Consider the following 15,870-nt stretch of genomic DNA (forward strand, 5'->3'; position numbering starts at 1 on the left):
TCACCAGGCTGCCTCTGTGCATCTTGAATTTCTGACCCCTACCACTTCCATACTTGGAAGAAACACTATTAAACACTCCATCAGCAGCTTCCCTTGCTCCCTATGTTTGACAGAGAAGGAGTGCATTTTGAAACTGGCTGCTAAAGTAATGTTCAAAAAGTAAAGGGCCTCCTTGATGAAGCAGCATATGTCAGATGATGTCCATCCCATTAGACACCTTCAAGGACCATGGGATAGGCTGCCAGAGTACACTTGGCTCCTGGAACAACTCTGGCCAAGTGTTGTTCACTGCTGGTGGTGACTACTAGATATTCTGGCAGAGCAGGCCCCACCTAGCCACACTGAGGACTTTGGGGTTCACTGTCTGGGACACAATTGTAACTCATTCATAGTCCACCAGGACACCATGGCACATTGGGAAGAACACCAAAAACAGGTCACTCAGGATGGTCGTCGTTAGCTGCAGTTTCAGTATTGTTGGGAAAGGACAGTGAATTAAGGACTTGGGATTATTAGTCTTAATTCTGCAAATCCTAGTTTTCAACCAGAACTGGAAAAATTAAGTGCATCGATAGATGTATTAGTCAGGGTTTCCAGAGAAACCAATCCAATAGGATGTGTGTATTTGTGTCTCTGTGTGTGTACACATATATACATGTGTATGTATATGTGCATAAATATACTCTCTCTATATATATGTGTGCACATATACATACACACACAAATATGTACATATATATGCAAAAAGAGAAGGAGATACTGATCTATTCTAAGGAATTGGTTCATGTGATTATGGAAGCCTGGCAAATCCAAATTCTGCAGAGTAGGCCAGCAGGCTAGTGATCCAGGGAGGAGTTTTAGTTCAAGTAAAAGGCAGTTTCCTTCTTGCTTGAAGATCAGTCTGTGTTCTCTTCAGGCCTTCAACTGATTGGATAAAACCCAGCTACATTATGGAAGGCAATCTGTTTTATTCAAAACCCAATGATTTAAATATTAATCCCATCCAAAAACACCTCCATAGAAACACCCAGAATAATGTTTGACCAAATATCTAGTCCAGCCAAATTGACATATAAAATTACGCATCACAATAGGAAACTTGCAAATATTCCTTTATGCTGAAAGCCCAGATTTACCATTATTTCCTTAAAGCCTTGAATTGGCCCAAAATATCTGTAATGATATTTCTCTTTTGCCTTGAGTCCCAAAATGACTTAAGGATATTTTTCCTTTTGCACTCCTCACTCTATATACATTTTCAGGTCAATAGCTATATTGTAAAACTCCAGTCCTCTGATTTATAAAACTAAAATGAAAAAGAAATCTTCAAATACAGTCTGTTAAACTTGATGTTGGAAAGTCTGGAATGGTGTTAGGAACTTTGGGATGTTAATTAGAAAGTAAGTTCCACAATTTTCCCTCTTATCTTGGTATTTAATGAAACAGGTATTTTCATGTGATAGAGGGGACAAAACTGGAAGGAGACTAGGGAAGATACTATAGTAGCAAAGCTTATATCTTTGTGAAACAGTCCCATTTTCTAGTCAGACTTGTGTCATTCAACCCATACATGTGAACCAAATGTCCTCAGTGTGAACCGAATGTCCTCACCTCCCCAGGGGCCATGGGCCTTAAAGCAACTTAGGGTTGCCTAGCGTTTGTAAAAATTCAGATTCCCATGCACCTGCCCAGAAATCCTGACTCAGTAAGTGATTCTGGAAAGGGACCTGGAATCTGTTTAACTGCTGACCAAGTGGAGAGACTCTGCAGCAGTGAGGAATCTAGAGAAAGGAAGAAAACAGCCTTTGCCTTAGTGTCAAGATTTACCCATAATGTGTCTAGCTCCACTCCTACTCTCTCTCTGACTTCCCATGCCCATAGTACCTATGTATTCTGCAAGTTCCTTCCCTTCTCTCTAGAACTTGAATTTGTCTCTACTAGACATATTATCTGCTGTATCACTATTATTTATTTTAGTTCAAAGTTCTGTCTCATTCAACACAGACTTGCCCGCTGCTACACACAAGTAAGAAAGACAAAGCCCTACTCTTAGGTTGGCTAGATGTTTGTTTCTCAGAGTCAGGCCTATGTCTTCGAGCCACATATTAAACTACTAATAACTTTCTAGCCATTCTAAACTGCAAATATATCCAGAGATCCCTGAGCATTGTCCAGAGAAATTATCTAACAAAGTTTTTTCTTTCCTTAAGCTTTGGCTCAGTTCTGAATTATTCTGAGTTTTTTCCAAATCCCTCCATAGTTGATGAGCATTGATTAGGTTTCTCTCCTTCCTAAGCTCCCAAATACCAATGTTATTTTGTTATATTGCTTTTAATAATGTTAAGCCCACCTGTGGCTGATTTCAGCCTCAAATCCTTTCCTTTCAGAGGCCCCACTTCCTCCATTCCATGTGATTCCAGTGGGGCTTGCCAATCAACAGACCTTACCCTCTCACCCCAGAAAACACAAGAACTAAGCTTGCCAGTAAGAGTATTCTATTCTCCAGGACTTAATGGATGGTTAACTGGTCCTACACCAAGGAAGAACACTCAGAGGGTTTTTTTTTTTTTCCTTCAGGGATTAATATGGATGCAAAATAAAGTAGAGCATATACTAGAGTAAAGATTTAAGGACCATTTGGGTATGAATATACTAGGAACCGTCTTTCCTTCACTTGAATGAGAACCTGAAATAGAAGTGAAGCCAACAGAAAATAGTCCCTGATGAGGGGCGCCTGGGTGGCTCAGTGGGTTAAGCATCTGACTCTTGATTACAGCTCAGGCCATGATCTCCCCCACATCAGGCTCTGTGCTCAGCAGGGAGCCTGCTTGGGATCCTCTCCCCCTCTCCTTCTGCCCCTCCCCCCTCTCCAAAATAAAATTTTAAAAAAGAAAGAAAATAGTTCCTCATGAACATAAATGCAAAATTCCTTAACAAAATATTAGGAAACCAAATTCAACAAGACATTAAAAGGATCATAAACTATGATCAACAGGGACCTATTCCAGAGATTCAAGGATAGTTTAACATCCACAAATCAATCAATGTGATACACATTAACAAAATGAAGGATAAAAATCATATGATCATCTTAATAGATACAGAAAAAGCATTTGAAAAATGCAGCATCCATTTATGATGAAAACTCTCAAAAAATTGGGGATGGAGGGAACATACCTCAACATAAAAAGGTCACCTGAAAAACCCACAGCAATTATCATACTCAATGGTGAAAAGCTGAAAGCTTTTCCTCTGATCAGCAGTAAGACATGGATGCCCACTCTCACTACTTTCATTCAATATAGTACTGGAAGTTCTACCATGGTAATTAAGCAAGAAAAAGAAACAAAAAGGCATCCACATGGGAAAGAAAGAAGTAAAATAGTCACTGTTTGCAGATGACATGATTCTATATACAGAAAATCATAAAGACTCCACCAAAAAGCTACTAGAAGTAATAAATGAATTCAGTAAGCTTGCAGGATACAAATCCAATATACAGAAATTGGTTGTATTTCTATATACTAATAATGAAATATCAGAAAGAGAAAATAAGAAAATAATACCATTTACAATGATATCAAAAATACATAGGAATAAATCTAACCAAGGAAGTAAAAGACTTATACACTGAAAATTATTAAATCACTGATGAAAGAAATTGAAGACACAAATAGAAAGATATTCTATACTCACGCATTAGAAGGATTCATACTGTGAAAATGTCCATACTACCCAAAACAATCCACAGATTCAGTGCAATCCTTATCGAACTCCCAGTATCATTTTTCAAAGAACTAGAACAAATAATTATAAATCTGTATGGAACCATAAGAGACAAGTAGTAGCCAATGGAATCTTGAGAAAGAACAAAGCTGGAGGTATGATGCTCCCTGATTTCAAACTATACTACAAAGATACAGTAATCAAAATAGTATGGTATTGGCACAAAAACAGATATAGGTCAATGGAACAGAACAGAGAACCCAGAAATAAACCCACACATATATGATTAATTAATTTACAACAAAGGAGGCAAGATTATACAACAGGGAAAAGACAGTTTGTTCAATAAAAATGTTGGAAAAACTGGACAGTCACATACAAAACAACAAAACTGGACCATTATCTTACACCATACACAAAATAAATTCAAAATGGACTAAAGATTTGAATGTAACTTGAAACCATAAAATCCTAGAAGAAAACATCAGTGGTAAGCTCCTTGACATCACTCTTGGCAATATTTTTTTGGATCTGACTCTAAATGTAATGGCAATGAAAAATCAAATAAATAAAAAAAGGTAATGGCAACGAAAGCTAAAATAAGCAAATGGGACTACAACAAACTAAAAAGTTTCTGCACAAAAAAACCATTAATAAAATAAAAAAGCAATGTTCTGAATGGGAGAAAATATCTGCAAATCATATAGCTGATAAGGAACTAATATCAAAACTATATAAAGAACTCATGCTCTATAAAACAGACTCTTAACTACAGAGAACAAACTGAGAGTTGCTGGAGGGGAGGTAGGCAGGGGGATGGGTTAAACGGGTGATGGGTATTAAGGAGGGCACTTGTGATGAGTACTGGGTGTTGTATGTAATGATGAATCACTAAATTCTATACCTAAAACTAATATTATACTGTATGTTAATTAACTGGAATTTAAATTACAAAGTGAAACTATGAAAAAAAAATTTTAACTCATGCAACTCAGTAACAACAACAACAAAATCCAATTTAAAAAATGGGCAGAGAAAGGGTTAGGACCCAAAATATTCAAAGAACTTATAAAACTCAAAACCCCAAAAATGAATAATCCAATTAAAAAATGGCAGAAGACATGAATACACATTTCTCCAAAGAAGACATCCAGATGGCCAATAGACACATGAAAAGATGCTCATCATCACTTATCATCAGGGAAATGCAAATCAAAACTACAATGCAATATCACCTCACACCTGTCAGAATGGCTAAAATCAAAAACACAGGAGACAACAGGTATTGGCAAGGATGTGGAGAAAAAGCAATACTCATGCACTGTTGATGAGAATGCAAACTGGTGCAGCCACTGTGGAAAACAGTATGGAGGCTCCTCAAAAGGTTAAAAAGAGAACTGCCCTATGATCCAACAATGGCACTACTGGGTATTTACCCAAAGAATACAAAAACATTAATTCAAAGGGATATATGCACCACCCATATGTTTATAGCAGTATTATTTACAATAGCCAAGATGTGGAAGCAGCCCAAGTGTCCACTGATTGATGAAGAGATAAAGAATATGTGTAATATATATGCAATGGAATATTATTCAGCCATAAAAAAGAATGAAATCTTGCCATTTGCAATGACATGGATGGAGCTAGAAGGTATAATGCTTAAGTGAGGTAAGTCAGAGAAAGATAAATACCATATGATTTCACTCATATGTGTAATTTAAGAAACAAAACAATTGAGAAAGGGAAAAAGAAAGAGAGAGAGAGACAAACCGAGAAATGACTCTTAACTGATGATTACCAGAGGGGAGGAGAGGGGAGGAGTGAAACAGATGATGGGGATTAAGGAATGCACTTATTGTGATGAGTATCTGGTGATTAAAATAAAAACTTAAAAAAAATGGGCAGAGTCTTGAGTTCGAACTCCGAGTTGGGTGTGGAGCCTACTTAAAAGTAAAAAAGAAAAAAAAAATGGGCATAGGATTGAATCAGCAGAGACATTTTGCTCATATAAGACATACAGATGGACAACAGGCATATGAAAAGATACTCTTATCACTAATGATCAGGAAAATGCAAATAAAAACCACAATGAGACATCACTTCACACCTATGAGAATGGCTAAAATCAAAAACACAAGACACAAGTGTTGGCAAGAATGTAGAGAAAAGAGAACCCTTACACATTATTAGCAGGAATGTAAATTGATGCATTCACTATGGAAAACAGAATAAGGGTTCTTCAAAAAATTAAAAATAGAACTACCATATGGTCCAGCTATTCCACTTCTGGGTATTTACCTGAAGAAAACAAAAACACTAATCCAAAAAAATTTACCTACCCCTATGTCTATTGCAGCATTATTTACAATAGCCAAGATATAGAAACAACTTAGGTGTCCATCAACAGATAAATGGATAAAGAAGTTGTGGTATGTATGCACAATGAAATACGACTCAGCCATAAAAACAGAAGAGGTCTTGCCATTTGCAACAACACGGATGGAGCTTGAGGGTATTATGCTAAGTAAAATAAGTCAGAGAGACAAAGACAAATACCATTATGACTTCACTTACATGTGGAATAAAAACCAAAACAAAGTAAAACCAAAATTCATAGAACAGATTTGTGTCAGAGGGAAAGAGGGTTGGGGGTGGGCAAAAGGAGTGAAAGGGACCACTGTATAGTGGCAGATGATAACTAGACTTATTGTGGTGATCAGTCTGCAGTAAATACAAGTACAAATTATTATGCTGTATACCTACAACAAATGTAATGTTATATACCAATTTTACCTCAATAAAAATTATTATAAAAAAATTTTTTTTAAGAAAATAGAAAAAAAAAAAACAAGAAAACAGAAAAAAAAAAATAGAGCCAGGTGACAGAAAAAGAAACAGATGCCTGACAATATCATTTAAGTACCTGGAGACCGCCATGCCTGAAGCCATAAATTCCTGTACTTTTCAGTTATGTGAATGGATAAATTTTCTTCTTTTGCCTAATCTGGTTCAAGCTAGGTTTCTGTCACTTGTAAGGAAAAGAATCCCGACCAATTTACCTCCCTTCTCACACAAAAACTCCAAAGTCATTTTTAGGTAAGGGAAAATATTTCTCCACCATTATATACTTTACAGTGGCACAGAAATTGTGTTACACACAACTAACGAGTCGTTGAACACTACATCAAAAACTAATGATATGCTGGCTAATTGAACATAATAAAGAAATAAAATAAATAAAATAAAATAAAGAATTTATGTTCTTTCTTTTCTCTTTTTTGTCTTCTTTTTTTTTTTACCTCAACTACCTAAATAACTGTGATAATATTCCAATTAGCCAATATTTTTAAACACTATGCTGCCTTCAAGTAATTTGTGGAGAGGTGTGGCCACACAGATATGCAGAGTGACTGACCTGGTCCCAATATAGAAGGAAAACCACCTTGTGTTTGCCAACATGGTCCATCTTACTTTCATGGTTAGGCCATGAAATACACACAAAACTACCGTATATTACTGTCAGCAGCCTGAAACTTACAGTAAGACATAACATAGTACCTATCACAACCAATAATCATCCCTTCCCAATTTCCCCATTTCTATCAAACTTCCCTTTTCTCCTTTAACAACTTGCTTTGATCGTAATCGGTTGCTTCTTTGTTTACAGGGCCTGATGGGCCTGATGGGCTTGATGTTGGGTCTGATGTTGACTTTGTTTTCAACAGTCACACCTTTCACAGGTCTAGTTAAAAAAGTTCTCAGTCACTCTTCATCAGAGGGTCCTAATAATGTGTTAAAATATATTCCCAAATCCTCTGCCACTGTACTCAATCCAGGCTCCTCCCCACTTTCCTCACCACTCAGTACTTCCTCCTCCTCCTTACCTATCATCTCTAATCTCTCTCCTCCATTCTCTCAGTTGATTCTCTTTTGAAAGTTTTTTAACAAGTCCAGTTAAGTCACTACCTTGAGGGGGTCCACCCCACCAAAGTTTGTTTTTTTTAATTTTAAAAAATAAAATCTTCATGTTTGAAAAAGCAAATTTTATAGTATAGCACAATTCCTAGGAGCAATTTTATGATAAAAGTGAAAAGGAGAAAACTTTGTGGTTAGATATTTTAACTTGCTAAAAATGCTTTCTAGGTTTCATTGTTCCAATTTATGAGTTAAAAAATACACTAAATGTTTCCATATGACTGTGACTTCATTTTTGTGAACAAATAAACTGACCTAAATACATGCCAAAACAGATTGCTCAACTAAATCCATGAATGTTGGATTAGAAAATATAATTACACTCTAACCAAGAAGAGTAGAGGCTGAAAATTTAAAATGCTGTATACAGCTCAGGTCAAATAGAAATGCAGTTAATTTCTAAATCCTCTTTAAACAATTAAAAAATAGAAAAGCAGCAGTGTGCTCCTGAGAGAGTAAATTAACTAAAAAGTTTTTTCCACTTTAGAAGTTTATTATCTTTCAAGCTCACTCTATCTGAACTGGTAGTTTCTTTTGAATGAGGAGCCTTAAAAATTCATGTTAGAATTCTCATCAAAAAGTAGCTAAGACATATATATTACTCTGTATGTATGAGTCAGCCAAACTCTAAGAATTATTGTTTGTAGAATATTGAGGTCCTAATTTACAGTCTTCTTATGAAATTTATATTAACATGGAAACTCCCGACTGAAACTAAAACAAACAAACAAACAAAAAACACAAAAAACAACAACAAAAAAAACAACTAAATGAACTGCAAACGCTAAATTGCAGACTACGACCAATTTATAAAGTCAGAGTATAACTTACAAATTAATCATCAGACAAATAATTGGACTTCACAGTCCATGCAATTCAGATTGTCAAGGTTCACTTATTAACTAAAACCTGATCTGAACTGTCATGAGGATATTTATAGTCTTTACTATAAATATTTCATTTATTATGAAATATTAATGGAAAGTACTACCCAGTGAAGAGGAAAAATTCTAAATTCCAAAACAATCTGCTGGTCCCAGGGGTTCTGGATGAGGGATAGGGACCTTTATCATTATTTTATAATATTGGAAATGTTGGTCCCCTTTCTCCATTGTGTACAGATTTTAGAAACATTAATGTCTTCAACAGAAAGTTCCTTAAGTGATCAGATTAGCCATTTTCACACCTCCTTCATTACCCCAGCTACTCTGAAATAAAGTACTGTGCTATACCTTGGCTAATCGAATTTAAATTTAAAAAAATAAATTTAAAAAAAGAAAAAAAAAAGCATTGTTCTAGGCATTAGGGACAGTAGAGATGAGGCATGATCTCTGGGTTTTAGATGCTCACAAATTAACTGAGGAGTTACATGCTTTCATATTTACCAAATCTGTAAATAAATGCTTTAGAATTTCCAAGGAAAGAATGTTCACTCAAGCCTTGAATCTCCTGGGGGTCTCTATGAAGAAAATGAGACTTGTGCTAAACCTGGAAAAACACATTAAGACTCATACAAATAGTAAAGAGGAAAGTGTACACCAAAGTAAGGCAAATGGTGTAAACACAAGAAATTGCAATGTTCATGGCCAGCACACAGAACAATGAAATGACAGGCTTAGCTAGAATGAGAGGTAGGGGATTTATTTAATACTGACTGTCGATTTTTTCTCAGCATTCAACTGGAAATTTGAAACACAACTCTGCCCTCAGAGAACTATAATCTAGTAAAACGAGACTGATACATAAAGAACTGTCCTAAAATTTGATAGGTGTTGTGATAGTGTGACATAAGGATACTAAGGAAGAAATAGTTAAATCTGTGTGGATGACTAAGGAGAAAGGATTCTTAGGGAAAGTAGTGACTGAGTTAGTCCACAGAAAGTACACTAGTACGACCATGTACACAAAGCCAGAGGTTGTTCTAAAACATTATCTAAATGGATCTATAAGTTTAAGGCTCTTAAAACAAGAAAATTCTGGGGCGCCTGGGTGGCACAGCGGTTAAGCGTCTGCCTTCGGCTCAGGGCGTGATCCTGGCGTTCTGGGATCGAGCCCCACATCAGGCTCCTCTGCTATGAGCCTGCTTCTTCCTCTCCCACTCCCCCTGCTTGTGTTCCCTCTCTCGCTGGCTGTCTCTATCTCTGTCAAATACATAAATAAATAAAATCTTAAAAAAAAAAAAAAAAACCAAGAAAATTCTACAACCTTTTGTAACCTATTAACAGCATTCAATAGCTTTTACTTTTACAAAGTTCTTTTTACTCACCACATGAATGCCCCTTTTCTTACAATATTCAACATGCAGTATTTTGTATTTTCCAGGTTAAGTTCTCCACATTCATATTAACATTTTCTGTGAGGGAAAATTAAAGGGGAAAGATGTGTTGCTTAAATCCCAATACAGACAACTTTAACTCTGTAACTCTGATACAAAAGAACACCTGATTTAGCCTCAGTGCTGGCAGTCTATCTTTGTTTGCCTTCTTTGGGCAGCTATACAAATATAGAGAACATTACTGCTTTGGGAAACAGGATTAACTAAAATCCAGGTGCTTAAAATATTACTCAATCCAAATATAAACATACCAGAGTGTTTATCCATCAATCACTCCAAGTACCTCTCACAGGCTTTTATTTCCCACTTTAGTTTACTCGTTGTAATCCCTCCTCTTCAACATACTCGGGAACCTTATTAAATGATAACAAAGATTTTCTCTTTCCGGGTATGGAATCTCTCTCTTGCCATTGGCAGAACACAAACATGCTCAATTCCTTTAAATTTTAAGATAATCTTATTGTTTAGAAACCAAACTCCCAGAACCTTCTTCTTAATAGACACCGCATATTCTTTTTTTTTAATGCATGACCCATCAGTCCCCAGTTTTCTTAGGCACGTTTCTGGCTTTCATGCACTCAGAGAAAGGACTTATCCTCCCTACCCCTACCTGCTTTAGATCTCCTCGACTGTAGTGACGTAGTATCTGCAAACATTATAATTATATTGAACTGTGAACTCTGATTTATTATCTGCTTCTTCACTAGACTAAAAGCTTACCATGTTTTGTTTGAATCTCATCAATTCAATATGGATGGATGTATGGAAAGACAGACAATAAACCTCCTTTAATCTTTATAAGCAGAGATTTTAATTTGACTCAGTATAATTTCATGACTGCAAAGGCCATGCTTCTTTAAATCTAATACGGTTTCTCTTTCATTCAACTAATGAATAAATATATGGCTGGAATAAAACTAATTATCCAACTAATATATAAACTCTGTAACTGACTTTATTTGTACTTATAAAACATTGGAATATCTTAAAAATTTATTGTTGCTCTCATTTTAGTAAATTATCTGGTTTTTAAAAAGGTATCATTTCATTTTCTTCTCTACCTCACCAATTCCTTACCTATGCAACAACAAAAACAATTAAACGTTCCAAGTACATTCTTCTACATCTGGATAAAAAAATCAAATAGTTCAGAATATTCTTCTAAGTAGCTAAAATTAAACCAAAAGGTTTAATTTTGATATCAGCTGAAATGAAGAGATGTACTCCTAAAATTAATTTCTGAGAACTTACTAGAAATGGGTAATAGTACAGAATTTTAAAACGTTTCTTTTCAAATAAGTGAAAAATACATTAGCTAAGTATTTAAGAAATTCCTAAGGCCATTTTAACTAGACTCAAATAGTTCAGCCCAGGTATAGATAATAATAAAAGGCTAGTTAATGTGTCCATCACCTCACATATAGGTTTTCTTAAAATTAGAACTTGTAAGATTTATTCTCTTAGTAACTTTCAAATATACAATACAGTATTATTAACTATAGTCCTAGGTCTTATTGGTCCCGCTTTATATACAGGTAAATAGACACTCAGAGTGGTCATGTTACAAGATGCCATAATAAAATAGTGCCAGAATCTAAACCCTAGATTATCTGCGTTTAGTCCATGTTTTTCCACCCCTGTAAAATAATAATGGAAGTAAAGATGTGATTCTCAAAAAGTATAAATTATTGCTATTATCATACTGTTATTGTCTTGACATTGGGTTTTTGGACAGTAATTTACCATAATAGTTGCATCACTTGAGTTCGATTTCTCCCACTTGTGAAGAACACAAATAACAAATATCTATCTCTATCAGCAACTCTAATAAAAATTCTTGCTATGCTTAATTTGAAAAACTTCTTTGTACCCACAAGGCTACCCAGTCAATAGCAAGGCACATTTCAAAGAAAGTTCTGGAGATAGTACTAGGAGACAGGCCTGAGGACAATCCCAGAGAGAATGCACAGCTACAGATTCCCACGACAGCCATGGACAAGCCTAATTTCCTCCTTTCCTTTATTGCTCATTCTCTTTTTCCATGCTTGGTTTCACCCGTATTTTTCCTACTGTCCTATATTTCCTGTTTTACCATTTTAACCAGAGTATTGCATATAGTTAAAGCAGCATATAAACTGACTTAAACTTCTAGGGTACAGAAGTGTTTAAATCTGGGAAACATAATTTTTATAATTTTCTATTAAATGTAGAAAAATTACATTGTAAAACTATACTTAACCTTTTCAGACAACCAACATTTTATGTTTAAGAGACAAAAGAAGTTCACCCAGAAATTCCTCATAATGACAACTCATTAACAAAGATTTTTCTACTCTTTTACAAAACTTAAGTCTAGATCCTTCATGAAGTCCAGTACAGTACTTATTTTTAAAATAAAGTCCTGACCTCTAGTGGTTAAATTGAATTAATTCAATAGTTGAATATACTGAACAATCTTAACATCAAAAAAGAGACAGGTATTATAACTTCCCTAATGTAGTGCAATAGGCAATGTACAGTTCCACCTGTAAAATATTTGTAAAAAGAAAAAGAAATCAGATTTGAATCTGATCTAGCCTCTAGCTCTAATATAACAACCAGGTTAGCAAAAATAAAAAGTTAGATAAACAAGGTAAACAACACCAATCTAGAATGTGGGAAATTCTACCCCACCTAAGATCCATTCCAGAAAGGAAAGGGAAGGGAAGGGAAGGGAAGGGAAGGGAAGGGAAGGGAAGGGAAGGGAAGGGAAGGGAAGGGAAGGGAAGGAAAAAAAAAAGAAAAAAGAAAAAAGAAAAAAAAAAGAAAAAAGAAAAAGAAAAAAAGTGGTGGGAGAGAAAACTCTTACAGATTAAAAGTGTATTAAGAGGCATACTATGTAGAATCTTAAAAACAAAACAAATGAATAACAAAAAGCCGAATCAGAACTATAAATTCAGAGAACACTCTGATGGTTGCCAGAGGGAAGAGGGGTGGAGGGATGGGCAAAATGGGTGAAGGGGAGTGGGAGATACAGGCTTCCAGTTATGGAATGAGTAAATCAAGAGAATAAAAGGTACAGCCTAGGGAATATAGTCAATGACATTGTAATAGCATTGCATGGTGACAGATGGTAAGCATCTGTCATAAGCATGTGAGCATAGCATAAGGAATAGACAAGTAGAATCACTATGCTATACATCTGAAACTAATGTAACAGTAACATTGTAAGCCATACGCAAATTAGAAATATATATGTCAGCATAAATATACAAAAAAGAGACATATTAAACAAACGCAATGTGTGAACTTGTTTGGATCCTAATCTGAACAAATTTCCTTTAAAATTGTGACGGGAAATGTAAACTCTGCATATCAGATGACACTATAGAACTATAGTTTAATTTTAAGGTGTGATACTGATACTGTGTTTACTTTTTAAATGGTCTCTTAGATATATAGTGAAGTATTGACAATTAGAATTTTTGAAATATCAGAGAATTATAAGTAAACTATAGATGCAAAGTCCCTAAGGCAGAAATGTGTTTGAGAATGTGAGTTCAAAAAGGTCATGGGGGTGTGGGATAACATAGGGTTTTGTAGGATTTTTAATGACATTGCCCATGTGAAATGGTATTTTTAGCAGAGGAGTAATATAATCAGATTTAGATACTTAAAAGGCCATTCTGCATCGAAAGCACACTGTTGACAGGCAATGGTGAACACAAAGCAACCAGTTAGGAAGCCGTTGCCATTATATAGGATAATAAATGGTGACTTGATGGGGCGCCTGGGTGGCACAGCGTTTAAGCGTCTGCCTTCGGCTCAGGGCGTGATCCCACCGTTATGGAATCAAGACCCACATCAGGCTCCTCTGCTATGAGCCTGCTTCTTCCTCTCCCACTCCCCCTGTTTGTGTTCCCTCTCTCGCTGGCTGTCTCTATCTCTGTCAAATAAATAAATAAAATCTTTAAAATAAATAAATAAATAAATGGTGACTTGGACAGCACAGTGAGAAGTGGTCATATTCTGTTATATTTCATAAGCAGAGCTGACAGGATTTACTAAATGTGAGCAAATGTGATGACTAAATGTGAGTGTGAGAAAAAGAGAGGAGTCAAAGATGGCCACAGTCTTCTGCCTGATCTAGTGGAAATATGGAGATGTCATCTGAGAAAGGGAAAGATGACAGGAGAGGACTTGGTGAGGAATTTGAAGTTCAGTTTTTACCATGGCTTTCTCCCCTAGTTTTACTGAGATATAACTGACATATATGTGTGTGTGTGTGTGTGTACATATGTATATATACATATATATATACATATATATATACATATATATACATATGTATATACATACACAAGTGCACATATATATATACACATATATGTCATATATAATATTGTATTAGCTTAAGGTATACAACATAATAAATTTGATATGTATATGTGTTGTGAAATGATCACAATAAGTCTAGTTAATATTCATCACCTCACATAGCTACAATTTTTTCTTGAGATGAGACCTTTTAAGACTTACTCTTAGCAACTTTCTTTTTTTTTTTTTTAAAGATTGTATTTATTTATTCAACAGAGATAGAGACAGCCAGCGAGAGAGGGAACACAAGCAGGGGGAGAGGGAGAGAAGGAAGCAGGCTCATAGCGGAAGAGCCTGATGTGGGGCTCGATCCCGTAACGCCGGGATCACGCCCTGAGCTGAAGGCAGACGCTTAACCGCTGTGCCACCCCGGCGCCCCTACTCTTAGCAACTTTCAAGTACTGTGTATTAACCATAGTCACCATGCTGTATATTACATCCCCAGAACTTATAATGTGAAATTTATACCTTTTGACCACGTTTGACTACCATCACCCATTTCCCTCACCCACTACACCCCCTCCAGCAAGCACCAATCTGTTCTGTTTCTATGGGTTCATTGTTTGTTTTTTTAATTCCATATATAAGTGAGGTCATACAGTATTTGTCTTTCTCTAATAGAATTTATTTCACATAGTGTAATGCCCTCAAGTTCTAACCATGTTGTCATGAACAGCACGATTTCCTTCTTTTTTGGTGGTGAAATAATATTCTATTGTGAATCTATACCACATTTTCTTTCATCCACTGATGGATATTTAGGTTTGTTTCCATGTCTTGGCTATTGTAAATAAAGCTGCAATGAACATTGGGGGGAGGAGCAGATAGCATCCTTTTTCCTTGATGAGTCTAGCTATTTTTGTCCCTGCTTTCTGATAACATCCAATCCACAGCAAATCTCCACTTCCTTAGACCCTTTCCAAAACTACCCAACCTAAATTCTATAATAAGTTCTTTCTAACTCTATTACTGGGCCTCCCCACAGTTCCTCATGGTGACAGTTCTCCCTCAATGCAACAACAAGCCCAAGCTGTTCAACTACAAATGTGTTCCTGCTGGTCTTTGCCTGAGGACACTGACACATCTAACATACTATGTGTTCTTCTTGTTTATTTGCTTAATGTCTGTCTCTCCCACTAGAATGTATCTCTATGAAAGCATGAATTTTTGTCTGTTTGGTCACTGCTAACATCCCCAGAAGTTAGAACCATGCTTGGTATATTATAGGCTCTCAACAAATAGTTGCTAAGTAAATGAATGAACAGTAAGCACTCAGATTTCAGTAGACAGTAGAGATGCAAATGTAAATCAGAATAAGCCCCTGGGATGACTCCAGAGTAGTGGCTCAGTTTCACCAATACTGATTCAGTAAGTTTGCCTGGGGAAAAAATCAAACAGGCACAGACAATAAGTCAAATTCTGCACTGGGGACTGGTGTGTTACTCTGTTTTTCATTCCTGCTTTATTTTCTGTTT

General features: G+C 35.8%; 1 protein-coding gene across 7 annotated transcripts in view; it reads right to left on the reverse strand.

Annotated features, from left to right (window-relative positions):
* The window catches only part of LOC148109375 (uncharacterized), a 540,493-nt gene that overhangs the window by 506,294 nt on the left and 18,329 nt on the right, over positions 1-15,870 (reverse strand). For all 7 annotated transcript variants that reach the window (XR_015725973.1, XR_015725974.1, XR_015725971.1 and 4 more), the window contains exon 3: positions 9,971-10,057. Coding sequence is in view for 2 of the 7 variants with exons in the window: in XM_087865176.1 (XP_087721302.1) it covers positions 9,971-10,005 (35 nt within the window). In the remaining 5 variants the exon portion in view is untranslated. The remainder of the gene's footprint in view (positions 1-9,970; positions 10,058-15,870) is intronic.

The sequence above is a fragment of the Ursus americanus genome, chromosome 10 (assembly GCF_024610735.1).
Source record: "Ursus americanus isolate L20-20 chromosome 10, mUrsAme1.1.p, whole genome shotgun sequence".
NCBI classification, from domain to species: Eukaryota; Metazoa; Chordata; class Mammalia; order Carnivora; family Ursidae; genus Ursus; species Ursus americanus.